The 26,129-nt window shown below is 44.5% G+C and overlaps 1 protein-coding gene across 1 annotated transcript in view; it reads left to right on the forward strand.

Moving 5' to 3' along the window:
* The first annotated feature begins 729 nt into the window (after positions 1-729).
* LOC124038360 (leucine-rich melanocyte differentiation-associated protein-like) overlaps positions 730-26,129 on the forward strand; it is a 446,453-nt gene continuing 421,053 nt past the window's right edge. Inside the window, exons 1-2 of the mRNA XM_046354146.1 lie at positions 730-990; positions 4,315-4,415. Coding sequence (XP_046210102.1) covers positions 949-990; positions 4,315-4,415 — 143 coding nt within the window. The 5' untranslated portion in view covers positions 730-948. The remainder of the gene's footprint in view (positions 991-4,314; positions 4,416-26,129) is intronic.

Below are 26,129 nucleotides of genomic sequence, written 5' to 3' on the forward strand. Positions count from 1 at the left end.
AGGCTACATGCTGTCTGCGGAGTCTGATGAGAACTTTTAATATTTTATTTAGCCATTATTTAACTCTTAAAATCTTCACTAGTGCACGGCCTAGTTTTGAGCTCTCCAGTAGAAGTTGAAAAATTGTATATGTATATATGTATATATGCCATTTAGCAGACGCTTTTATCCAAAGCGACTTACAGTCATGTGTGCATACATTCTACGTATGGGTGGTCCCGGGAATCGAACCCACTACCCTGGCGTTACAAGCGCCATGCTCTACCAACTGAGCTACAGAATTGTGACACAACAGAGTTACCGCAGCCACGTGTCGTGCCGTTTTTCTCAAATGTATCTTATTAAAATCTGAATGTAAACCTTACCTTAACCACACTGCAATACATATGCCTAACTATAACCTTACATTTGTCTTGATGAATGTTTACGATAGGCCAGCCAATTTTGACGCTGTGGTAACTAATGACAACCAAACGCATTCTGCCATAATTTCGGTTGATATTAGTTACCACATCCACAAAGTAATTTTACAAAATTTGTCGTATAAATCTATGAAAACAAAATGTGCTTTTTGGTCTCAATTGAAGGTTACGGTTAGTCATAAGGTTGGCAGTGTGGTTAAGGTTAGCGTTAGAAGAGAAATTGTACAAACAGGCAGGGTTTAGACATAATTATGACTTTGTGACTGTGGTAACTACTGACGGCCCATTTCAGTATTAGCGAGTTTCCGTATTAGGTCTGCTGATTCGGAGGAATCACGCGGAAGTAGTAAATTAGACGCATCAAGTAGTGCAAATCACCAACCAAAACAGTGACATTTTGGAAAACTAATGAAAGTAAAGTTTATTTTATTTTAAACAAGAGGACATGTGCCAGTTCCATTCCGATAGTTAGGTTATTCCGTAGAGGTAGCCTATAGTCGCTGAATTGTCATCATCAGATAGAGTTATGGCATGTAGCGACTTTATGGTGTCAATGAATGGAACTCAAGTAAGTGTGAACTATTTCAAATAAAAAGTTTTCATGTCTCTTGTATGTGATATTTAAAACGAATAGTAAGCCGTAGAGTCGGATAGTTGTCAGTGTTTTGTCGTTCAGAGTGTATGTTGTTTTGTGTGTTCCGTTTTTTTTGGGGTAGGCTATGCTGCATTGCCTCCGTAATGCATAGCCCAAGAATGTAGCCTACTGCGAGCATACCCTTAACGTCCAAGGACCTTATGTTATGTTCAGAGGCAAACTGTCACTGGCAGCCAATACAGCCAAATACTTAATCTAAACGTAAATCGATTCTCAAATACGGTACGGTTCTAGAAACATTATGCCCTCTACTTTTATATCACAACAAAGTAATTTCACAAATGCTAAATATACACGTACACTGTTTTTAACCGGATTTCAACCGACAGTAGGCTACTTTTCAGTTCAACACGTTTTTGGCTGTCGTTCTGTTACAAACAGCTGTTCGGCATGCTATATAGCTAATGATTGGCTGACAGCCGTGGTATATCAGACCTTATACCACTGGTATGACAAAGCATTTATTTTTACTGCTCTAATTACGTTGGTAACCAATTGATGAGAGATAAGACCACCTAAATTCAACAAAAGGCTAACTTTGGGGGTCTCTAAATAATGCTAATTTAACCATATACCTATTTGTTTAAAATGCTATTTGTAGTCTACTGCTATGGTGGTAAATATGGAAATCAATGCTTATTCCAAATGAAAAGAGCACTCTCACCTCAGTGTCATGGTTTAAACCATTTTAATTTCATGTGGCTGCACTTGTCATCCTGGGTCGGTCCTGTAATTTTAGACCCTTTTCAGGTGTCCCAACTTTTTCTACAAAAAGGTCCTATTGTCAGCGAGACACACCAATTAATTCAAGCTTCAAGAGTGTAAACCTAATGACAATCGGCAAATGTCATTACACTTTTTGGTGTTCTGTAACATATCTACCTTTCCATATATCAAATGGGTGTGTGCACAGTGAGTGCCCTGTTTGGATGCTGGAATGAATCAACATGTGCAGGTAGCCTACTTTTTGAAGTGATTAGTTTGACAATCAGAAACATCATGACTGACTGTGTTCATGCCACATTAAAGGTGATACTTTTTTAAACTCCTTTTTCCTGGTATCCAATTTGTAGTTAGTCTTGTTCCATCGCTGCAACTCCCGTACAGACTCAGGAGAGGCGAAGGTTGGGAGCCATGCGTCCTCCGAGACACGACCTCGCCAAGCCGCACTGCTTCTTGACACACTTCTCACTTAATCCCGGAAGCCAGCCGCACCAATGTGTTGGAGGAAACAACGAAAAGCTGGCGACCAAAGTTAGCGTGCAGGTGTCCGGCCCGCCACAAGGAGTCGCTAGAGCGCAATGGGACAAGCACAATCCCAGCCGGCCAAACCATGAAAAAATAGAGAACCCCCTGAATGTCAGAGGCAAGCTGAAGTTCAGAAGCTGAAGTTTACGCCCTTTGATTTTTGTTTGGTCAACTGTAGGGATTCTTCAATTAAGTGTTTGTTGCCATTCAGCAAAAGATTAATAGTTTTCATTCATATTTTTTCCCTTGACAAATACTGCACCAAACATCTTAGTTAATGTAAAATTGCATGACTAAGACCTCCTCTGCAAAAACGTAAAAAATAATGACTAATTTCTCGAATTATTTTAGATTAATTTAGACTATTTTGAGGAAGTGTATACTGGCTACGGTGTGTCAAGATGGGCAAACAATACTATTCTCTCTTTTTCCTTTCTATCAAGCAAATTACTTTTTAAGTGCATTCCGTAGAGGCAGCCTATAGTCGCTGCATACACATTTGGTTCGCTTAGCTGAGTTCGGATAGGCACCAGCCGAACCCGAAGCATGCAGATGGCTTAACCCTATAAAGGTGTGTAGAAATTGTACCTTCTGTTTTTTGAAAATGATTTCTCGCTGATATGGTTATGTTTCAAATGTTTCCAAAACCGTATCACAAAAGAGGTGTTTAGAATGAGCTTTGGTTCAGCATCGTAGCACCCCCTCAGCTAATCAAAATGGACGTGGAGTCATGAGAAGGGCTACAATTTGCTATGCTACTGTCATGTGACACAAATGAAAGAGAACTCCTGCGCAACTGTAGTGGTATGATGCAACTCATTTTAAAAAGTATGAAATCGCATCACAGCAGCTGCACAGACAAAGCTTTATAAACTACTCAGAGTTTTTGTCAATGTGTTGAAGCTGAACATAGTTGTGTACACATGGCAGGTGTGTACAGAGTCACTATCCTGCAACTGTACCTGAAACGTTACAGAGCATGTTTAAATGAAAGTGACAATGTAACTTACCAAGTATCATACCTGGAAAGTCTCTCACATTGACCTAGAAATCAAATGAATGAAAAGACACTCGCTGTCTAATATTATTGGATGCGTGTTTGATAGAGAACGTGTGGTTTTTCGTGTCATATGTTTTACAAGTCCTCAGGTTAGGCTTGGGCGATTATACCATATACCAGGTTATTTAAAATACAGATAGTATGATTATTATTTTTTTCTTTTTTTTTGTGGTGGGTGGACCCCCGCCTTGCAGTGGCTGCGGGGGTGTTTTCTACACCACTGTTTATAACTAACTACAAGTTATGTATATCTATAAGACATCTAAGATGTGTCAAATAAATCCAGCTCATGGCTCCAGCTATGCATTTAGTTTGCTAATTTGCTAGCTAAGTGGCTAGATGTCAAGATCAAGCTTCTTGGTGACAGCAGAGACATGCAATCCCCTCCTGAATTAAGATCCATGTTGCCTAAATTGTTTTGTGCATCAAATAGCGCACCGTGTGTGCATATTCAGTCATACTGTATACCCCGGTATGGTACAGAAGCTGTATGAAAGTCTGGATAACCCTACCCAACCCTACCTCAGGTCACAAACAAGATAAACCACTCACTATATACACTACCTACTGTGCTCAATGAGCTTATACACACATGCACTCCACCATAGGTTATTTAGGCTATTACTCACTTTAACCCAGAAATGGACTGGCCACAGGGCAATTTGTGCAGATGCCAGATGGGCTTGTCCATCTTTAGCCCAGTGTGCCTTTATAAAATGTTTTTTTTTGCACACAATACTCATTATTTGAATAATACTGGGGTCTTCAAGGGGGGGAAATGGGCATGTGTTGTCAAGGAAAAAAATGGGATTGTGTGTTAGAAATGCCCTGGCTGATTTCTGGTTCCAGTCTCTCCATGCTGTAATCTATTCATTTGCATGTTGTGTATTCATTTAAATACGGTGCATCTCTCTGTGGTTGCTCTACAGGTTTCCTATATTGGACATGACTGTGAGGACATCCCAGAGTATCTTGGAGAAAGATATGGACTCTTGACAAGACGGCTAGATCTCAGCTTCAATCAGCTAAGGTAGGAGATGAGCTGAGATGAGTCGTGAATACTATCATGGACACAGTGTTGCCTTGAGTGGTAGTGGTGCCTTAAATGGTGTAGTGGTGCCTTGAGTGGACCTTTGTGGTAGGTCACATCTCTAATTAAAGCTACAATATATAACGTTTTGGGTGACCGACCAAATTCACATAGAAATGTGAGTTCTAGATTTTTCATTCCTGTTGAAAGCAAGTCTAAGAAGTGGTAGATCTGTTCCCAAGCGATTTCTGTATAGTGCATTTTTAAGGAAGATACCACTATGTAATCAAGTCTTTATAAATTATTATATGCATATATATACTGAACAAAAATATACATGCAGCATGCAACAATTTCAAAGATTTTACTGAGTTACAGTTAATAGAAGGAAATCAGTCATTTGAAATAAATAAATTAGGCCCTAATCTATGGATTTCACATGACTGGACAGGGGCTCAGCCAAGGGTGGGCCTGGGAGGGTATAGGCCCACACACTTGGGAGCCAGATCCACCCACTGGGGAGCCATGCCCAGCCAATCAGAATAAATTTTTGTATCCCATAAAGGGGCTTTATTACACCCCCCCATCCCCATCTTAAACACATTTGTGCACAACATTTTAGAGAAATATGCTGTTTGTGCATATGGAAAATGTATGTGATCTTTTATTTCAGCTCATGAAACATGGGACCAACACTTTGCATGTTGTATTTATATTTTTGTTCAATGTATGTCCTGTACTATTTAATGTCATGTTGCCACCATATGTCAATATATCTTATATCCTATATGGGTTAAGATGGAAAGATCCCAATGTGCCCATTGGAGACCATGGAGACCCTCTTTAGACATGACTCACTCTGTTCTTTCTAAAAGGTTCAGTTTTCGTGCCAGGCATTGTGATGTTCAAGTTTTTCTTTTTGAATTTACATTGTGCCTGGCTGGCATCGTCATTAAATCAGAAACTAGCACATTCAACTCATACAAGTCTGTATTTGACATCCATCCATGTCTGATGGTGTGGAAACCGGCCGCTAGGGACAACAGTGAGTGCTTTTACCTTAAAGTAGGTTTCTGTTTTGTTAGGGCGTTATGGACGGGTATTGCGGATGGGGATAAGCATCAGCCTGAACTTAACTAGGATAGGATAAGTAATCCCTCTCACCCCCCCCCCTTTAAGATTTAGATGCACTATTGTAAAGTGACTGTTCCACTGGATGTCATAAGGTGAATGCACCAATTTGTAAGTCGCTCTGGATAAGAGCGTCTGCTAAATGACTTAAATGTAAATGTAACTTTAACCATCAACCCCAAATGTTTAAGGTTAAGGTTGACTTTTAACACATTTGGAACAACTTTTTTTATATACTTTCTTTTCACGTACATCAGATTAGTTACCGTAACTATCTTTGGAATTGGACAATTTTCAGGTAGGAAACCCATTTTTCCCAGTATTCTTGGCCTCGTGTTCTTAAAGCAAAGTTCATACGCTCCATATAGTGTATTTATTTAATATACTATATGTAATGTCTACCCATTGTGTCACAGTGGGAGGGTCTTTTTGTAGCCATTTCCTAGTGACAGCCTTTTTACTGGCTGCCAGTAGGACCTTCAACAGGTACTTTTCTCTAGTGTGTAAGTTATCAGGTATTTCACCCAAAAAAATGAATGTTTTGTTCCATGTCAAAACCCATTATTTTTCCAATGTTAGATCTTATTTCTCCCCAGTAAGATTCAATAGCAGGGCGGGACTAAATATATATGTGAGTGATCCGCCATTGATAGCCCGCATTCTCCCCAAAATGGGTGTTGGGAGCCAGTGTGTTTTGATTTCAGTTTAGGTGTTATGAAGACATGAATAACATTCTTCCAACATAATTCTTACCAAGACCTTGAGTTGATAGAGCTTAAGTCGTAACATGTTCATCCATGTTATCAGTTATTTCAATGTTAAGTTCCTCCTCCCACAAAATGTGAAATTTGACAAACATGAATTGATCTAATTCTAATATGAGAGCTGGTAGAGTTAGCTACCTGTCATAGATGTGAGAGGAGCAACATCTTTGCCATATCTGCGTTAAGTGCAATTTAATATGTTCACATTATGTGCATTATGTGGTTTGGCATGTCATAGGGACATCAAAGACCATGTAAGAGCATCAAGCTGCGTACCAAATGGCACCCTATTTACTAAATAGGAGCACTATATAGGGAATAGGGTGCCATTTGTGAGACACTCAGAGCAGCAGAGAGATGGGTTGGCTGGTACCAAGCTGTGGCCGGATAAAAGGCCTGATCAATAAATGTGACATGTTAATGCAGGGGCCAAATAAAATAAAAGACCCTTCTGACAGGACCTGAAGAATCACCTTGTGGCAGCTGGTATGGGGGGAGGGAGGGTGGTGCTGTCTCAGTCATCTCAGCAGCAGGACTGGCAAAATTGATCTGACAACTAAAAGAGGAGAGAGGATGGTTAGAAGGTGCTTTTGTTTCAAAAACCCTTTCTTGACCTGTCAGGGCCTTGAAAGGCCTCTGAATGGAGGCTCTTTTTGTCACGTCGTCGAAAATTGTCGTCGTCTTAAGGCAGTTATCTGTGCTGGAAATGTGGATTCTTCTTGTTTAATTGATTCACTTTGTGCCCGAGTCCTGTCACATGAATAATTGCTAAGTCCCGTGCCCCTGCCCAGTGTTTCATGAATAAATGTGTGCTTATCGGAGCATTAATATTCCTAATGAACCGCAGCGATTGGAAAACGAGCGTTGCCTTGACTGGAGTTTGATTTGCCTGCCTTTTCATTCGCTGAGGGTGTCAAACTCTGAATGTTTCAGACATGATTGCCCCCCTTGAATGCGAAACAAAGGCAATGTGCTAGAATTTGTAAACTGCATACTCCTTCAATGTATGTAATAGTGTTAGACTGGTTTGTAATAGGGTGTTTCCATGTTGGGTGTTGAGTTGTTATTACACAGTTAACAATTAGTAGGCTAAATGTTTTAGTAAATATGTTGTCATTCAAAAGCTGATGACATTATTTTCCAATCAGCTTAATCTTTAATAATATATTAGTAGGTTTGAGCGGTATACCGGTGTATTTGAAAGTAGCCTTGGATAGTTTTTCAGTACCGTCAATACCTATTTCTTTGAATTTTTTAAAACAAAAATGTGAATATTTGTAGCCTCCTTTTTAAATAAATACCTGCAGTCATCTTGTGCAATACATTAGGAGATTAAGCATATCGTGTACTTCATTTCACCTGCCACATTTTTCATTATGAAGCTTACCAGTATGCACCAGTCACATGATGTTTGTTTACAAGCACCCAATGACAAGAGACTGGCGCCTTGTGAGTCACTCACTGTTGTGCAGCAGGCACCAGGTGATCTAGTTACAGTATGGAATTCACAACTAAATGTTTTCCAGCTAGATATTGTATAATTATTAAGTAAACTGTCTAAAATGTTGTGCATTTGGTTTGCTAATTTAGTAGCTAGTTATCTAGCTAAGTAGTTAGCTTCTTGCTAAATAAAGCTTCTCTTGGTAACAGCAGAGAATCCCCTCGTGGATCAAGATCCTTGCTGTCGAATATTTGTTTTGTATGTGCAACAAACTGAGTAGCATTTGTTATTTGCATAACTTTATGAGCTGGGATGTCAGACTTGCAAGTAGTTCATGTTAGAAACCAGGTCTCCATCCAACCTTTTTATGCGAACGCAAACCTATGGGTTCGAAGCTTCAACCTCGCAGCACACGCACACTTACACACACACACACACACACACCAACTGATTAATGGACTGCAGAATGTTTTCTTTTCTTTTCACTTGCTTTGTTCTTTTCCAAGTTAAGCCTTTCTCTGAGACGCTACCCAGGTAAGGGCTGAAATAGCCTCTATTAATATATGTAGCCTTAGAAATGTTTTTATTTATTTAACTAGGTTAAAACAAATCCCTATTAAATAAGGTTCATGAAATCAATAACTTGATAACGTCAGATAACATTCATATATTAGCCATTTCTGAGACGCGCATGGATAATTCCTTTAATGATACAGCAGTAGCAATAGAAAGGTATAACATCTATAGAAAAGACAGAAATTGTCACGCCTTGGTCATTGTATCTTGTGTTTTTGTTATATGTTTGGGTAGGCCAGGGTGTGACATGGGTTTATATGTTGTATTTCGTATTAGGGTTTGTATTAATTGGGAGTGTGTATTATTAGGGGTGTGTCTAGTTAGGCTTGGCTGCCTGAGGCGATTCCTAATTGGAGTCAGCTGATTCTAGTTGTCTCGGATTGGGAACCGTATTTAGGTAGCCTGAGTGCGCGTTGTATTTCGTGGGTGATTGTACCTGTCTTTGTGTTAGTCACCAGATAGGCTGTAATTAGTTTCACTCGTTTGTTGTTTTGTATTCTCAGTTATTTCATGTACAGCATTTTCTTCATTAAATGTCATGAGTAACCTACACGCTGCATTTCGGTCTGACTCTCTTCAAACAGCAGACGAAGTTCATTACAGAATCACCCACCACGATTCACAGACCGAGCAGCGTGTGAACTGGCAGGATCTGAAGGAGGACGATATGGATTATACTACGTGGGAAGAAATCGATAGGTGGGCGGCCGACCCAGTGCGAGTGCAGGAGCCCGCCTGGGATTCCCTACAGCAATGTGAAGAGGGCTATACACGATGGAATCGGAAAGGAGAGCACGGCTATACAGAGCGAAAACCGTAGGTAACGGGGGAAAGCGCAGAGAGAGAGTGGCAGAGTCAGGAGTCAGACCTGAGCCTACTCTCCCTGTTAATTGTGAGGAGCAGCAATATGAGGACTTCTGGTCTTGGGAGATGATATTAGACGGAAAAGGACCCTGGGCGCAGCCGGGAGAATATCGCCGTCCCAAGGAGGAAATAGAAGTAGCTAAAGCGGAGAGGCGTGAGTATGAGGAGGCAGCACTGCGACGCTGTTGGAAACCGGAAAGTCACCCCAAAAAATTTATTGGGGGGGGCTAAAAGGGAGAATAGTTATGCCAGGTAGGAAACCTGTGCATACTCCCTGTGCTCACCGTTGGGCTAGAGAGACCGGGCAGGCACCGTGTTATGCTATGGAGCGCACAGTGTTTCCAGTGCGGGTGCAGAGCCAGCTGTGACTTATACCAGCCCTTCCTATTGGCCGGGCTAGAGTGGGCATCGAGCCAGGTAAGCTTGGGCAGGCTCGGTGCTCAAGAGCTCCAGTGCGCCTGCACGGTCCGGTCTATCCAGAGCCACCTATACACACCAGTCCTCCGGTAGCAGCTCCCCGCACCAGGCTTCCTGTGCGTGTCCTCGCGCCAGTACCACCAGTTCCAGCACCACGCACCAGGCCTCCAGTGCGCCTCGCCTGTTCAGCGCAGCCAGTGCTTTTCTCCCCTCCTGCGCTGCCGGAGTCTCCCGCTTGTTTAGCGCAACCAGAGCTGTTCTCTTCTCCTGCGCTATCGGAGTCTCCCGCCTGTTTAGCGCAGCCAGAGCCTTTCTCCTCTCCTGCGCTGCCGGAGTCTCCTGTCTGTCCAGCGCCACCAGTGCTCCCAGTCGGCCCAGCGCGTCCAGTGCGCCTCGCCTGTTCAGCGCAGCCAGAGCCTTTCTCCTCTCCTGCGCTGCCGGAGTCTCCTGTCTGCCCAGCGCCGCCAGTCGGCCCAGCGTCACCAGTCTGCCAGGATCCGCCAGAAGTGCCAGTCTGCCAGGATCCGCCAGAAGTGCCAGTCTACCAAGATCTTCTAGATCGGCCAGACAACCTTAATCATCCAGGTCCACCAGCCAGCCAGGATTTACCGGAGCCGACTACCTGCCTGAGCTTCCTCTCAGTACTGAGCTTCCTCTCAGTACTGAGCTTCCTCTCAGTACTGGGCTCCCTCTCTGTACTGGGCTCCCTCTCAGTACCGAGCTTCCTCTCAGTACCGAGCTTCCTCTCAGTACCGAGCTTCCTCTCAGTACCGGGCTTCCCCTCAGTACCGGGCTTCCCCTCAGTACCGGGCTTCCCCTCAGTACCGGGCTTCCCCTCAGTACCGGGCTGCTTCGGTCCCGGGCTGCCCCTCTGTCCCGGGCTGCCCCTCTGTCCCGGGCTGCCCCTCTATCCTGAGTTGCCCCTCTATCCCGAGTTGCCCCTCTATCCCGAGTTGCCCCTCTGTCCCGAGCTGCCCCTCTGTCCCGAGCTGCCCCTCTGTCCCGAGCTGCCCCTCTGTCCCGAGCTGCCCCTCGGTCCCGAGCTGCCCCTCGGTCCCGAGCTGCCCCTCTGTCCCGAGCTGCCCCTCAGTTATGTGGGGATCAGGGTGAGGACTATTAGGCCATGGTCGGCGGAGAAGGTGGATTATCCTAGGACGCGTAGGGGAGGAACTAGGACATTTATGGAGTGGGGTCCACGTCCCGAGCCAGAACCGCCACCATGGACAGACGCCCACCCGGACCCTCCCTATGCTCTTGAGGTGCGTCCCGGAGTCCGCACCTTAGGGGGGGGGGGGGTTCTGTCACGCCTTGGTCATTGTATCTTGTGCTTTTGTTATATGTTTGGGTAGGCCAGGGTGTGACATGGGTTTATATGTTGTATTTCGTATTAGGGTTTGTATTAATTGGGAGTGTGTATTATTAGGGGTGTGTCTAGTTAGGCTTGGCTGCCTGAGGCGATTCCTAATTGGAGTCAGCTGATTCTAGTTGTCTCGGATTGGGAACCGTATTTAGGTAGCCTGAGTGCACGTTGTATTTCGTGGGTGATTGTACCTGTCTTTGTGTTAGTCACCAGATAGGCTGTAATTAGTTTCACTCGTTTGTTGTTTTGTATTCTCAGTTATTTCATGTACAGCATTTTCTTCATTAAATGTCATGAGTAACCTACACGCTGCATTTCGGTCTGACTCTCTTCAAACAGCAGACAAAGTTCATTACAGAAATACTTATGGGGAGTTGTTGCTGTGTCTCATGTCAAGTGTTATTGTAGTGCTTTGGTTGCAGGTTCACCTGCCTCATCTAAATACTATTATTTTGGTCTGTTTCTATAGGCCACCAAGTGCTAACAGTCAGTATCTAAATAATGTGTATGAAATGCTTGATGGTGTATGTGATGTAAACAGAGAGGTCTACTTTCGTTGGGGACCTAAATATTGATTGAGTTTCATCAAGCTGTCCACTCAAGAGGAAGCTTTTCACTTGAACTGGTTTAACTCAGGCAGATGTTGTTGCCATCCTGTACCTGTCCCGAGGTCGATCAGCTGTCTGTCCTGTCTCCCTGAAGCGCTGTCTTACTCATCTTACAATACAGACATAGCAATTTATTGCCCTGGCCATATCTGCAGTCCTCATGCCGCCTTGTAGCATGCCTAAGGCACGTTTACGCAGATGAGCATGGACCCTGGGCATCTTTCATGCTTCTGTTCAGCGGGGTGGTGGCATAGGGATCCTTATCTCTCCCAAGTGGTCATTCTCTCTTTCTCCCCTTACCCATCTGTCTATCGCCTCCTTTGAATTTCATGCTGTCACAGTTACCAGCCCTTTCAAGCTTAACATCCTTATCATTTATCGCCCTCCAGGTCCCCTCGGAGAGTTCATCAATGAGCTTGATGCCTTGATAAGCTCCTTTCCTGAGGACGGCTCACCTCTCACAGTTCTGGGCGACTTTAACCTCCCCACGTCTACCTTTGACTCATTCCTCTCTGCCTCCTTCTTTCCACTCCTCTCCTCTTTTGACCTCACCCTCTCACCTTCCCCCCTACTCACAAGGCAGGCAATACGCTCGACCTCATCTTTACTAGATGCTGTTCTTCCACTAACCTCATTGCAACTCCCCTCCAAGTCTCCGACCACTACCTTGTATCCTTTTCCCTCTCGCTCTCATCCAACACTTCCCACACTGCCCCTACTCGGATGGTATCGCGCCGTCCCAACCTTCGCTCTCTCTCCCCCGCTACTCTCTCCTCTTCCATCCTATCATCTCTTCCCTCTGCTCAAACCTTCTCCAACCTATCTCCTGATTCTGCCTCCTCAACCCTCCTCTCCTCCCTTTCTGCATCCTTTGACTCTCTATGTCCCCTATCTTCCAGGCCGGCTCGGTCCTCCCCTCCCGCTCCGTGGCTTGACGACTCATTGCGAGCTCACAGAACAGGGCTCCGGAAGGCCGAGCGGAAATGGAGGAAAACTCGCCTCCCTGCGGACCTGGCATCCTTTCACTCCCTCCTCTCTACATTTTCCTCCTCTGTCTCTGCTGCTAAAGCCACTTTCTACCACTCTAAATTCCAAGCATCTGCCTCTAACCCTAGGAAGCTCTTTGCCACCTTCTCCTCCCTCCTGAATCCTCCTCCCCCCTCCTCCCTCTCTGCAGATGACTTCGTCAACCATTTTGAAAAGAAGATCGACGACATCCGATCCTCGTTTGCTAAGTCAAACAACACCGCTGGTTCTGCTCACACTGCCCTACCCTGTGCTCTGACCTCTTTCTCCCTCTCTCTCCAGATGAAATCTTGCGTCTTGTGACGGCCGGCCGCCCAACAACCTGCCCGCTCGACCCTATCCCCTCCTCTCTTCTCCAGACCATTTCCGGAGACCTTCTCCCTTACCTCACCTCGCTCATCAACTTATCCCTGACCGCTGGCTACGTCCCTTCCGTCTTCAAGAGAGCGAGAGTTGCACCCCTTCTGAAAAAACCTACACTCGATCCCTCCGATGTCAACAACTACAGACCAGTATCCCTTCTTTCTTTTCTCTCCAAAACTCTTGAACGTGCCGTCCTTGGTCAGCTCTCCCGCTATCTCTCTCAGAATGACCTTCTTGATCCAAATCAGTCAGGTTTCAAGACTAGTCATTCAACTGAGACTGCTCTTCTCTGTATCACGGAGGCGCTCCGCACCGCTAAAGCTAACTCTCTCTCCTCTGCTCTCATCCTTCTAGACCTATCGGCTGCCTTCGATACTGTGAACCATCAGATCCTCCTCTCCACCCTCTCCGAGTTGGGCATCTCCGGCGCGGCCCACGCTTGGATTGCGTCCTACCTGACAGGTCGCTCCTACCAGGTGGCGTGGCGAGAATCTGTCTCCTCACCACGCGCTCTCACCACTGGTGTCCCCCAGGGCTCTGTTCTAGGCCCTCTCCTATTCTCGCTATACACCAAGTCACTTGGCTCTGTCATAACCTCACATGGTCTCTCCTATCATTGCTATGCAGACGACACACAATTAATCTTCTCCTTTCCCCCTTCTGATGACCAGGTGGCGAATCGCATCTCTGCATGTCTGGCAGACATATCAGTGTGGATGACGGATCACCACCTCAAGCTGAACTTCGGCAAGACGGAGCTGCTCTTCCTCCCGGGGAAGGACTGCCCGTTCCATGATCTCGCCATCACGGTTGACAACTCCATTGTGTCCTCCTCCCAGAGCGCTAAGAACCTTGGCGTGATCCTGGACAACACCCTGTCGTTCTCAACTAACATCAAGGCGGTGGCCCGTTCCTGTAGGTTCATGCTCTACAACATCCGCAGAGTACGACCCTGCCTCACACAGGAAGCGGCGCAGGTCCTAATCCAGGCACTTGTCATCTCCCGTCTGGATTACTGCAACTCACTGTTGGCTGGGCTCCCTGCCTGTGCCATTAAACCCCTACAACTCATCCAGAACGCCGCAGCCCGTCTAGTGTTCAACCTTCCCAAGTTCTCTCACGTCACCCCGCTCCTCCGCTCTCTCCACTGGCTTCCAGTTGAAGCTCGCATCCGCTACAAGACCATGGTGCTTGCCTACGGAGCTGTGAGGGGAACGGCACCTCAGTACCTCCAGGCTCTGATCAGGCCCTTACACCCAAATAAGGGCACTGCGTTCATCCACCTCTGGCCTGCTCGCCTCCCTACCACTGAGGAAGTACAGTTCCCGCTCAGCTCAGTCAAAACTGTTCGCTGCTCTGGCTCCCCAATGGTGGAACAAACTCCCTCACGACGCCAGGACAGCGGAGTCAATCACCACCTTCCGGAGACACCTGAAACCCCACCTCTTTAAGGAATACCTAGGATCGGATAAAATAATCCTTCTCACCCCCCCCCCCTTAAAATATTTAGATGCACTATTGTAAAGTGGTTGTTCCACTGGATGTCATAAGGTGAATGCACCAATTTGTAAGTCGCTCTGGATAAGAGCGTCTGCTAAATGACTTAAATGTAAATGTAAATCTTTCCTTTGGTGTTTTTCAGTCAGTAGAAGTCCCTCTTTAGTGTCCTAAGTTTTCATAACTGTGACCTTAATTGCCTAACGTCTGTTTTTTTATTTCACCTTTATTTAACCAGGTAGGCTAGTTGAGAACAAGTTCTCATTTGCAACTGCGACCTGGCAAAGATAAAGCATAGCAGTGTGAACAGACAACACAGAGTTACACATGGAGTAAACAATTAACAAGTCAATAACACAGTAGAAAAAAGGGGGAGTCTATATACAATGTGTGCAAAAGGCATGAGGAGGTAGGCGAATAATTACAATTTTGCAGATTAACACTGGAGTGATACATGATCAGATGGTCATGTACAGGTAGAGGTATTGGTGTGCAAAAGAGCAGAAAAGTAAATAAATAAAAACAGTATAAAAACAGTATGGGAATGAGGTAGGTGAAAATGTGTGGGCTATTTACCAATACACTATGTACAGCTGCAGCGATCGGTTAGCTGCTCAGATAGCTGATGTTTGAAGTTGGTGAGGGAGATAAGTTTCCAACTTCAGCGATTTTTGCAGTTCGTTCCAGTCACAGGCAGCAGAGTACTGGAACGAGAGGCGGCCAAATGAGGTGTTGGCTTTAGGGATGATCAGTGAGATACACCTGCTGGAGCGCGTGCTACCGATGGGTGTTGCCATCGTGACCAGTGAACTGAGATAAGGCGGAGCTTTACCTAGCATGGACTTGTAGATGACCTGGAGCCAGTGGGTCTGGCGACGAATATGTAGCGAGGGCCAGCCGACTAGAGCATGCAAGTCGCAGTGGTGGGTGGTATAAGGTGCTTTAGTGACAAAACGGATGGCACTGTGATAGACTGCATCCAGTTTGCTGAGTAGAGTGTTGGAAGCCATTTTGTAGATGACATCGCCGAAGTCGAGGATCGGTTGGATAGTCAGTTTTACTAGGGTAAGCTTGGCGGCGTGAGTGAAGGAGGCTTTGTTGCGGAATAGAAAGCCGACTCTTGATTTGATTTTCATTTAAGATTGCAGATGTTTGTTATGAGTCTGGAAGGAGAGTTTGCAGTCTAGCCAGACACCTAGGTACTTATTGATGTCCACATATTCAAGGTCGGAACCATCCAGGGTGGTGATGCTAGTCGGGCATGCGGGTGCAGGCAGCGATCGGTTGAAAAGCATGCATTTGGTTTTACTAGCATTTAAGAGCAGTTGGAGGCCACGGAAGGAGTGTTGTATGGCATTGAAGCTAGTTTAGAGGTTAGATAGCACAGTGTCCAATGACGGGCCGAAAGTATATAGAATGGTGTCGTCTGCGTAGAGGTGGATCAGGGAATCGCCCGCAGCAAGAGCAACATCATGGATATATATACAGAGAAAAGAGTCGGCCCGAGAATTGAACCCTGTGGCACCCCCATAGAGACTGCCAGAGGACCGGACAGCATGCCCTCCGATTTGACACACTGAACTCTGTCTGCAAAGTAATTGGTGAACCAGGTAAGGCAGTCATCCGAAAAACGGAGGCTACTGAGTCAGCCGATAAGAATATGGTGATTGACAGAGTCGAAAGCCTTGGCAAGGTCGATGAAGACGGCTGCACAGTACTGTCTTTTATCGATGGCGGTCATGATATCGTTTAGTACCTTGAGTGTGGCTGAGGTGCACCCGTGACCGGCTCGGAAACCAGATTGCACAGCGGAGAAGGTACGGTGGGATTCGAGATGGTCAGTGACCTGTTTGTTGACTTGGCTTTCGAAGACCTTAGATAGGCAGGGCAGGATGGATATAGGTCTATAACAGTTTGTAATCTGTTATTGTCTTAACGACCGTTCCACAGGTGCATGTTCATTAATTGTTTATCGTTCATTGAACAAGCATGCGAAACAGTGTTTAAACAATGAAGATCTGTGAAGTTATTTGGATTTTTACAAATTACGATTTTACGATCCTGAAAAAGGAACGTTTCTTTTTTTATTGCTTAGTTTATACATTTTAAAACATTCTTTAAATTGAACCTTTATTTAAGTAGGCAAGTCAGTTAACAACAAAGTCTTATTTACAATGACAGCCTGCCGGGGAACAGTGGGTTAACTGCCTTGTTCAAAGGCAGAATGACAGAGTTTTACCCTGTCAGCTCGGGGATTCAATCCAGCAACTTTTTGGTTACTGACCCAACGCTTTAACCACTAGGTTTCCTGCCACCCCAAATATATATATACACAGTACCAGTCAAAAGTTTGGGGACACCTATTCCAGGGTTTTTCTTTTATTTTGACTATTTTCTACATTGTAGAATAATATTGAAGACATCAAAACTATTAATTAACACATATGGCATCATGTAGTAACCAAAAAAGTGTTAAACAATTCTAAATATATTTTAATATTTTAGATTCTTCAAGGTAGCCAACGTTTGTCTTGATGACTGCTTTGCACACTCTTGGCATTCTCTCAACCAGCTTCATCTGGAATGTTTTTCCAACAGTCTTGAAGGAGTTTCCACATATGCTGAGCACTTGTTGGCTGCTGTTCCTTCACTCTGCAGTCCAACTCATCCCAAACCATCTCAATTGGGTTAAGGTCAGGTGATTGTGGAGGCCAGGTCATCTGATGCAGCACTCCATCACTCTCCTTATTGGTAAAATAGACCTTACACAGCATGGAGGTGTGTTTTGGATCATTGTCCTGTTGAAAAACAAATGGTAGGCTCACTACGCGCAAACCAGATGGGAGGGCCTGTCTCTGCAGAATGCTGTGGTAGCCATGCTGGTGCCTTGAATTCTAAATAAATCACAGACAGTGTCACCAGCAAAGCATCCCCTCACCATCACACTTTCTCCTCCATGCTTTACGGTGGGGACCACATATGCGGAGGTCTTCCATTCACCTACTCTGCGTCTCACAAAGACACAGCGGTTGGAACCAAAAATCTAAAATTTGGACTCCTCAGACTAAAGGACAGATTTCCACTGGTCTAATGTCCATTGCTCGTGTTTCTTGGCCCAAGCAAGTATCTTCTTCTTATTGGTGTCCTTTAGTAGTTGTTCTTTGCAGCTATTCCACCATGAAGGTCTGATTCACACAGTCTCCTGTTGAACAGCTGATGTTGATGTCTGTTACATGAACTCTGTGAAGTGTTTATTTGGGCTCCAATCTGAGGTGCAGTTCACTCTATTGAACTTATCCTCTGCATCAGAGGTAACTCTGGGTCTTCCTTTCCTGTGGTGGTCCTCATGAGAGCCAGTTTCATCCTAGCGCTTGATGGTGTTTGCGACTGCACTTGAAGAAACTTTCAAAGTTGTTGAAATGTTCCATATTGACTGACCTTCATGTCCTAAAGTAATGATGGACTGTAGTTTCTCTTTGCTTATTTGAGCTCTTCGTGCCATAATATGGACTTGTTCTTTAGGGATTTCTTCTGTATACCACCACTCCCTTGTCACAACTGGCTCAAACGCATTAAAGAAATTCCGCAATGAACTTTTAAAAAGGCGCACCTGTTAATTTAAATGCATTCCAGGTGACTACCTCATGAAGCTGGTTGAGAGAATGCCAAGAGTGTCCAAAACTATCATTAAGGCAAAGGTTGGCTACTGTGAAGAATCTCAAATGTAAAATATATTTTGATTTGTTTAAAACTTTTTACTACATGATTCCATGTGTTATTTCATAGTTTTGATGTCTTCACTATTATTCTAGAATATAGAAAATAGTAAAAATAAAGAAACTCTTAAATGACTAGGTGTGTCCGAACATTTGACTGGTACTGTATATATATATTTTTTACATTGAATGCAATATAGCCTACACTGGACCTATATGAATTATAGCTCATTTTGAAGCATGTGATGTACCCTGAAACTAATATGTAATCCTGTAAAGACACTTGTTTATTATAAAAAGCTAAAATGTTGATACAAAAACCTGTCTACCAAGTCATAGGTGGAATATTAGGTTTCTACATTATAAGAGCACTTTTTTACCTATTGAGATGCATTTACATACACAAAAAATACATTGAAACATTACATTTGATCTCTACAAAATAAACCAAGAATGTTTAAAGTAAAGTATTTTTGAGCGTTCTCAAACAATGGACTTTGACGTCAGTAGAGGAACCAGTCAAGCAACTGCAGCATATTTCTGTAGCAGAGGCCTTAGAAATAACTAGATAAAGGATTCATATTTTTTATTAAATCGATAGCCCATTGCCTAATACCAGAATGATGATGGACCTGCCAATTCATTAATATAGGTATCTGATACTAGAAATAAAACTATTTCTTGAGGATGCACATAAACCTATATGATCAATGGCTTGCACTTCACATTTGCAACACTGATCATGCAATGGGTGTGTTTAGTCTACAGCTAAATTGATGGCTTTTACCTACCCATTTTTTTGAGGGGGATATTAATCACTGTTGAAATATGTATCATTAACTAATTTACTGGAACATGACAGCCAGCCAAAGGTAGGCTACCTCGTTTTGAACTACTTATTGCTAGTTATTGATTCATTGAAACAACCGTAGTAATAGTTGAAAGTTGGCTGTTGCGTTGGAAATGAGGAGAAAAGGCAATTAATTATATTACAAGCAGCGCCCAGCCCATCAATCAGGAGAATGGGACATTTCCATGTCCACCAGCTTTGCACAGTTTCAGTAATCGTCATATCTGTATCTACAGTAGCTATTCATCACTGTAGCTAGCTAGCTAAACTAGCGAGTGCTTTTACAACTTTTATTAGCAGTAGGCTAATGTTTTGAGGTGGGAAATGCGCACACCATAGCTCCAGGGCCCGGTGGTCCCATCTTGGGCTGCCAACTCTTCTCACTCTTTCACTCACAGACACATATATATTCATATATATATTCATATATATATATATTCTGCTTTATATATATATATATGACCAGATTGCAAGGCGGGGAAGGTACGGTGGGATTCGAAATGGTCCGTAATCTGTTAGTTAACTTGGCTTTCGAAGACCTTAGAAAGGCAGGTAGGATAGATATAGGTCTATAGCAGTTTGGGTCTAGGGTGTCTCCCCCTTTAGGAATCTCAGATGGTACGAAAGAGAGGTTGAACAGGCTAGTAATAGGGGTTGCAACAATTTTGGTAGATAATTTTAGAAAGAGAGTGTCCAGATTATATAGCCCGGCTGATTTGTAGAGGTAAAGATTTTGCAGCTCTTTCAGAACATCAGCTATCTGGATTTGGGTGAAGCAGAAATGGGGAGGCTTGGGCGAGTTGCTGTGGGGGGTGCAGGGCTGTTGATCGGGGTAGGGGTAGCCAGGTGGAAAGCATGGCCAGCCGTAGAAAAATGCTTATTGAAATTCTCAGTTATAGTGTATTTATCGGTGGTGACAGTGTTACCTGGCCTCAGTGCAGTGGGCAGCTGGGAGGAGATGCTCTTATTCTCCATGGACTTTACAGTGTTCCAGAACTTTTTTTGAGTTTGTGCTACAGGATGGACATTTCTGCTTGAAAAAGCTAGCCTTAGGAAAGCTAACTGCCTAAATGTGTTGGTTTTAGAAAATATCAAGGTCTGCATTTATGTTCCTTGTACTTCATCGCATCACATTAACAACATTAACAACTTGATGTTCAGAATAAAATATTTATATCTTTGACATTTTACTAATTCATTATTATTATTATTTGGTTAAGGAGGAATCTTCATATCAGATATCATTACTGGACTTCAAAGGATTGTCTGGACAGAAGAGAAGGGGAGAAGCAATCAAGTATTACCCAAGCCATTTGGGACTGATAGTATTGGTTGATTGATTGTTGTGGATTAGTTGTTGGATTAGGCTACAAACCATTTTAATTCTTGTCATCAAACTTTTCCATCTCTTAGGGCCAGTATTTCATTATTTATTTATTTTTTACCCCTTTTTCGTGGTATCCAATTGTTGTAGTAGCTTCTATCTTGTCTCATCGCTACAACTCCCGTACGGACTCGGGCTCCGATACACAACCCAACCAGCCGTACTGCTTGGATGCGCGCGGAGGGTACACCGTGCACCTAGCAACCTTGGTTAGCGCGCACTGCGCCCTGCCCGCCACAGGAGTCGCTGACAAGGACATCCCTACCGACCAAGCCTCCCTAACCCGGACGACGCTAGGCCAATTGTGCGTCGCCCCATGGACCTCCCGGTCGCGGCCGGTTATGACAGAGCCTAGGCGCGAACCCAGGGACTCTGATGGCACAGCTGGCGCTGCAGTACAGCGCCCTTAACCACTGCACCACCCAGGAGGCCCCGGTATTTCATTTCTGACCACATGAGCTGACCAACAAAAACTCTGGCTCCTGTACGTTCAGGAGTTTTTCTTGGTCAGGTCATTTTGTCATGAAAAACTCTTGTCCCTGGCCTAGTGATAAATTGCGTAGCGTAAATGGACCACCCTTTAATAAAATCTTTCTCTGTGATGATTGGAGGCTGTGAAGATCACATGATTCCTCTCTGAGGCCACGGTTGAGTGGAACTGTGAAATTCAATTAGCGAGCAGACATGTGATGGTGATAAAAGAACCAAGAAGTAGAGCGCTGATTCTTGGCATAGCCTCTCTCTCTCCTCTTTCTCTCTCGCTCCTTTTTTTCTCTCACTCTCTCTCTCCTTTCTTTTTCTCTCTCCTCTTTCTCTCTCTCTCTCTCTCTCCTTTCTTTTTCTCTCTCCTCTTTCTCTCTCTCTCTCTCTCTCTCTTTCTTTTTCCCTCTCTCTCTCTCTCTTTCTTTTTCCCTCTCTCTCTTTCTTTTTCTCTCTCTCTCCTCTTTCTTTTTTCTCTCTCTCCTCTTTCTCTCTCTTTCTTTTTTCCTCTCTCTCTTTCTTTTTCCCTCTCTCTCTCTCTTTCTTTTTCTCTCTCTCTTTCTTTTTCTCTCTCTCTCTCTCCCTCTCTCTCTCTCTCTCTCTCTCTCTCTCTACTCTTTCTTCCCCCTCTCTCTCTTCCCCCTCTCTTTCTCCCTCTTTCTCTTCCTCCCCCCACTCTGGGTTTTAGTTACCCCCATAAGAATTTCCCTTGAGGACAAAGGAACCCAGTCACACGGCCTATTATAATAGAGGGACTGGATGTCCCTGCGTTGTGTGATGAAATGAGCGTGGATAAAGAGGGCAATGACGTAAAGCTGTGTTTTAAAACACGCGGTCTGTCCCTGATGAGATTAACTTTCTGTGCCACCGCCTTTACTTGTTATGAATCACTTCAAAACAAGCGCTTGATGTCTCCTCGCACCTATCAAGAGCCATTTCATGGTACCGCTCTGTGTGTTGACATTTGTGACCCCATTTCAGTGACACCAAAAGTAACCCAAGTGCTAACTGCCTTGACGACTGACACTGTCAGACAGTCAGTGGACTGGACTGGACTGGACTGCCTTGAGGGTGATGCACTACTCCATGCCATTCTTGTGGAAGACTGTGCCAGAAAGGATTGCTGCTAATATGCTTATTTCCATCAGCCCAATTGACAGCACTCATCCAGTAACTTGACAGTAACTTGTCACTGAGTAGTGTTGGTTTGTGAGCCCGGGTGTGTGTGTGTGTGGCTGGGCAGTTAATGCCAGGAAATAAAGTTGGTGTATCAGCCTGTCACACCTACACCTCCTCTCCCCATACCAACCTGTCAGGCTGCCTCATCGATGTGTTGAAAGAATGAGGCTTAGAGACACAGCCAGATGTGGTTGTTGGAGGACAGGGGTGGATATTGTGTTGTCCATTTAGTTTCGGGTCAAATGGGTGCAGTGTGTGTGTGACACTGTGCAGTGATGAGAAAAACACTGTGTGTGAGAGAGAGACACTATGATGATGGGGAATACAATGTGTGGACACCACTCTTCTATCTGATGGTTACCATTGGAGCGTGTCTGTCGTAGGTGCTTGAATCCGTTACCTCTTTTAATATCACATTTGACACCTGAAGTGTGAGGAGCTACTGTGTCTATGAGGCGTGAGGAGAATAAATACTAACGTTATGTGATCGTTTTAGTGCAACAGACAACAGTCACCTCCAACAGTCACCTCCCTCTTCAGATAAACAATGTCGTTGAGACTAACAAGTCACGGCTGCGTTAGTAAGGAGACATTTGACAGGTGTCCTCCTTGTCAACACCACGCTCGACTTCAATTTTCACATCACGTCTAAAATATTTTTTTTATTTGTTAATACTCGGCTGTGTTGTTTCTGATTGCAAGTGAGAGGAATGGGGCCTGTGTATCCTGTTCAGTCTCATCACATGAAGTAGGCCTATACTGTAGTGGTACTCAGATCAAGTTGGATGCCAAAGACACACACACACACACACACACACACACACACACACACGCACACGCACACGCACACACACACAGATGTAGTGCCTGTTCTTGTCCAATTTGTTCTAACGAGTGCTGCACATCTTGTGAGGATTGCAGTCATTATAGCTCAAAGTGAGTCATTGGGTCATAATAGCTTATATCTCCAACCGTTCAGAAGTTAGAGCCATATTTGTAGGAAGGAAACAGAAACCACTCTGTTTGTCACAACCGCATTTAGCGGATATTGGAGGTTACTCACAGAACCGCTGTTCTCTAAACCAGGGTTTCCCCAAATTCTGTCCTCGGGACGCCAAGGTTTTGATTTTTGTCCTAACACTACACAGCTGATTCAAATAATCAAAGCTTGATGATTAGTTATTTGAATCAGCTGTGTAGTGTTAGGACAAAAACCAAAACTTGCAACCTTGGCGTCCCGAGGACAGAATTTGGGGAAAACCTGCTCTTAACCAAGAGCGTCTCGGCAGGAATGTGTATACATACACACACACACACACACACATACATACATACATACATACATACAGTGGGGCAAAAAAATATTTAATCAGCAAGTTCTCCCACTTTGTTTGTTTTTTGTGTGTGAATTTTTACCCCTTTTTCTCCCCAATTTCGTGGTATCCAATTGTTGTAGTAGCTATTATCTTACCTCATCGCTACAACTCCCGTACGGGCTCAGGAGAGACGAAGGTTGAAAGTCATGCGTCCTCCGATACACAACCCAACCAGCTGCACTGCTTCTTAACACAGCGCACATCCAACCCGGAAGCCAGCCGCACCAATGTACCGGAGGAAACACCATGTACCTGGCAACCTTGGTTAGCACGCACTGTGCCCGTCCCGCCACAGGAGTCGCTGGTGCGTGATGAGACAAGGACATCCCTACCGACTAAGCCCTCCCTAACCCGGACGATGCTCGGCCAATTGTGCGTCGCCCCACGGACCTCCTGGTCGCGGCCGGTTACGACAGAGCCTGGGCGCGAACCCAGAGTCTCTGATGGCACAGCTGGCGCTGCAGTACAGCACCTTTAACCACTGCGCCACCCGGGAGGCCCAAGTTCTCCCACTTAAAAAGATGAGAGAGGCCTGTAATTTGCATCATAGGTACACTTCAACTATGACAGACAAAATGAGAAAACAAATCCTTTGACAGCTCTTTGATCTTGGCCATAGTGGAGTTTGGAGTGTGACTGTTTGAGGTTGTGGACAGGTGTCTTTTATCCTGATAAAGTTCCATTAATACAGGTTACGAGTGGAGGACAGAGGAGTTACAGGTCTGTGAGAGCCAGAAATCTTGCTTGTTTGTAGGTGACCAAATATTTATTTTCCACCATAATTTGCAAATAAATTCATTAAAAATCCTACATGTGTGATTTTCTGGATTTATTTTCTTCTCATTTTGTCTGTCATAGTTGAAGTGTACCTATGATGAAAATTACAGGCCTCTCATCTTTTTAAGTGGGAGAACTTGCACAATTGGTGGCTGACTCAATACTTTTTTGCCCCAATGTACATGTACATATACATACATACATACATACATACAGCCCGAAAATATTCTTTGGGGGGGTCCAAGGGGTGGTCGGCAGAGCCAAGGAGTGAACCAGAGCCAGTCTGGGAGAATAGGGAGAAACTGGAGGAGAGTGAACGGAGAAAGTCAGAGACTGTCAGTGAGTGGATGGAGATATTGGCGGAGAGAGAATGGAGAGAGTTGTTGAGTTGGTGGAAGAAGCACAACATTTGCCCTAAGGAGCGTGTTATCAGTTTAATGCGACCTGAGTCAGCTCTCCGTACTCGTCTTGAGGAGCGTGCTATCAATCTGGTAAAATATGTGCCGGCTCCACGCACCAGGTCTCCAGTACACCTTCCCAGCCCTGTATGTCCTGTACCAGCTCTCCAAACTCGCATTGAGGAGCGTGTCATTTGTCCGGTACCATTTGTGCCGGCTGTACTCACCAGGTCTGCAGTGCACCTCCACAGCCCAATACCTCCTGTGCCAGCTCCTTGCACTCACCGTGCGAAGTGTGTCATCGAACCGGTACAATTGATGCCAGCTATACGCACCAGGCCTCCAGTACGCCTCCACAGCCTGTGCCAGTGCAAATCAATCCCAGAACAACAGCAAAGGACCTTGTGAAGATACTGGAGGAAACAGGTACAAAAGTGTCTATATCCACAGTAAAATGAGTCCTATATTGACATAACCAGAAAGGCCGCTCAGCAAGCCACTGCTCCAAAACCTCCATAAAAAAGCTAGACTACGGTTTGCAACTGCACATGGGGTCAAATATTGTACTTTTTGGAGAAATGTCCTCTGGTCTGATGAAACAAAAATAGAATTGTTTGGCCATAATGGCCATCGTTATGTTTGGAGGAAAAAGGGGGAGACTTGCAAGCCAAAGAACACCATCCCAACCGTGAAGCACAGGGGTGGCAGCATCATGTTTTGGGGGTGCTTTGCTGCAGGAGGGACTGATGCACTTCACAAAATAGATGCCATCATGGGGGAGGAAAAGTATGTGAATACATTGAAGCGACATCGCAAGACATCAGTCAGGAAGTTAAAGCTTGGTCGCAAATGTGTCTTCCAAATGGACAATGACCCCAAGCATACTTCCAAAGTTGTGGCAAAATGGCTTAAGGACAACAAAGTCAACATATTGGAGTGGCCATGACAAAGCCCTGACCTCAATCCTATAGAAAATTTGTGGGCAGATGTGAAAAAGTGTGTGCGAGCAAGGAGGCCGACAAACCTGACTCAGTTACACCAGCTCTGTCAGGAGGAATGGGCCAAAATTCACCCAACTTACTGCTGGAAGCTTGTGGAAGGCTACCCTAAACATTTGACCCAAGTTAAACAATTTAAAGGCAATACACTCAATTAGTATTTGGTAGCATGTAAACTTCTGATCCACTGGGAATGTGATGAAATAAATAAAACCAGAAATGAATCATTCTCTCTACTAATTATTGACATTTCACATTCTTAAAATAAAAGTGGTGATCCTAACTGACCTAAGACAGGGAATTGAAAAACTGAGTTTAAATGTATTTGGCTAAGGTGTATGTAAACCTCTGACTTCAACTGTGTATATATACAATTAAATAATATGTTTTGGAGTGGCGGCAACGATTTAGCCATGATCCAATGCTGCTGTTCCCATAGAAATATACTTATGAGAATCGTCTGTAGTAGCTGGACTCTGAGGATTACGCCTCCCCCCACCTACTCAAAG

Source organism: Oncorhynchus gorbuscha, linkage group LG06, assembly GCF_021184085.1.
Source record: "Oncorhynchus gorbuscha isolate QuinsamMale2020 ecotype Even-year linkage group LG06, OgorEven_v1.0, whole genome shotgun sequence".
NCBI lineage: Eukaryota > Metazoa > Chordata > Actinopteri > Salmoniformes > Salmonidae > Oncorhynchus > Oncorhynchus gorbuscha.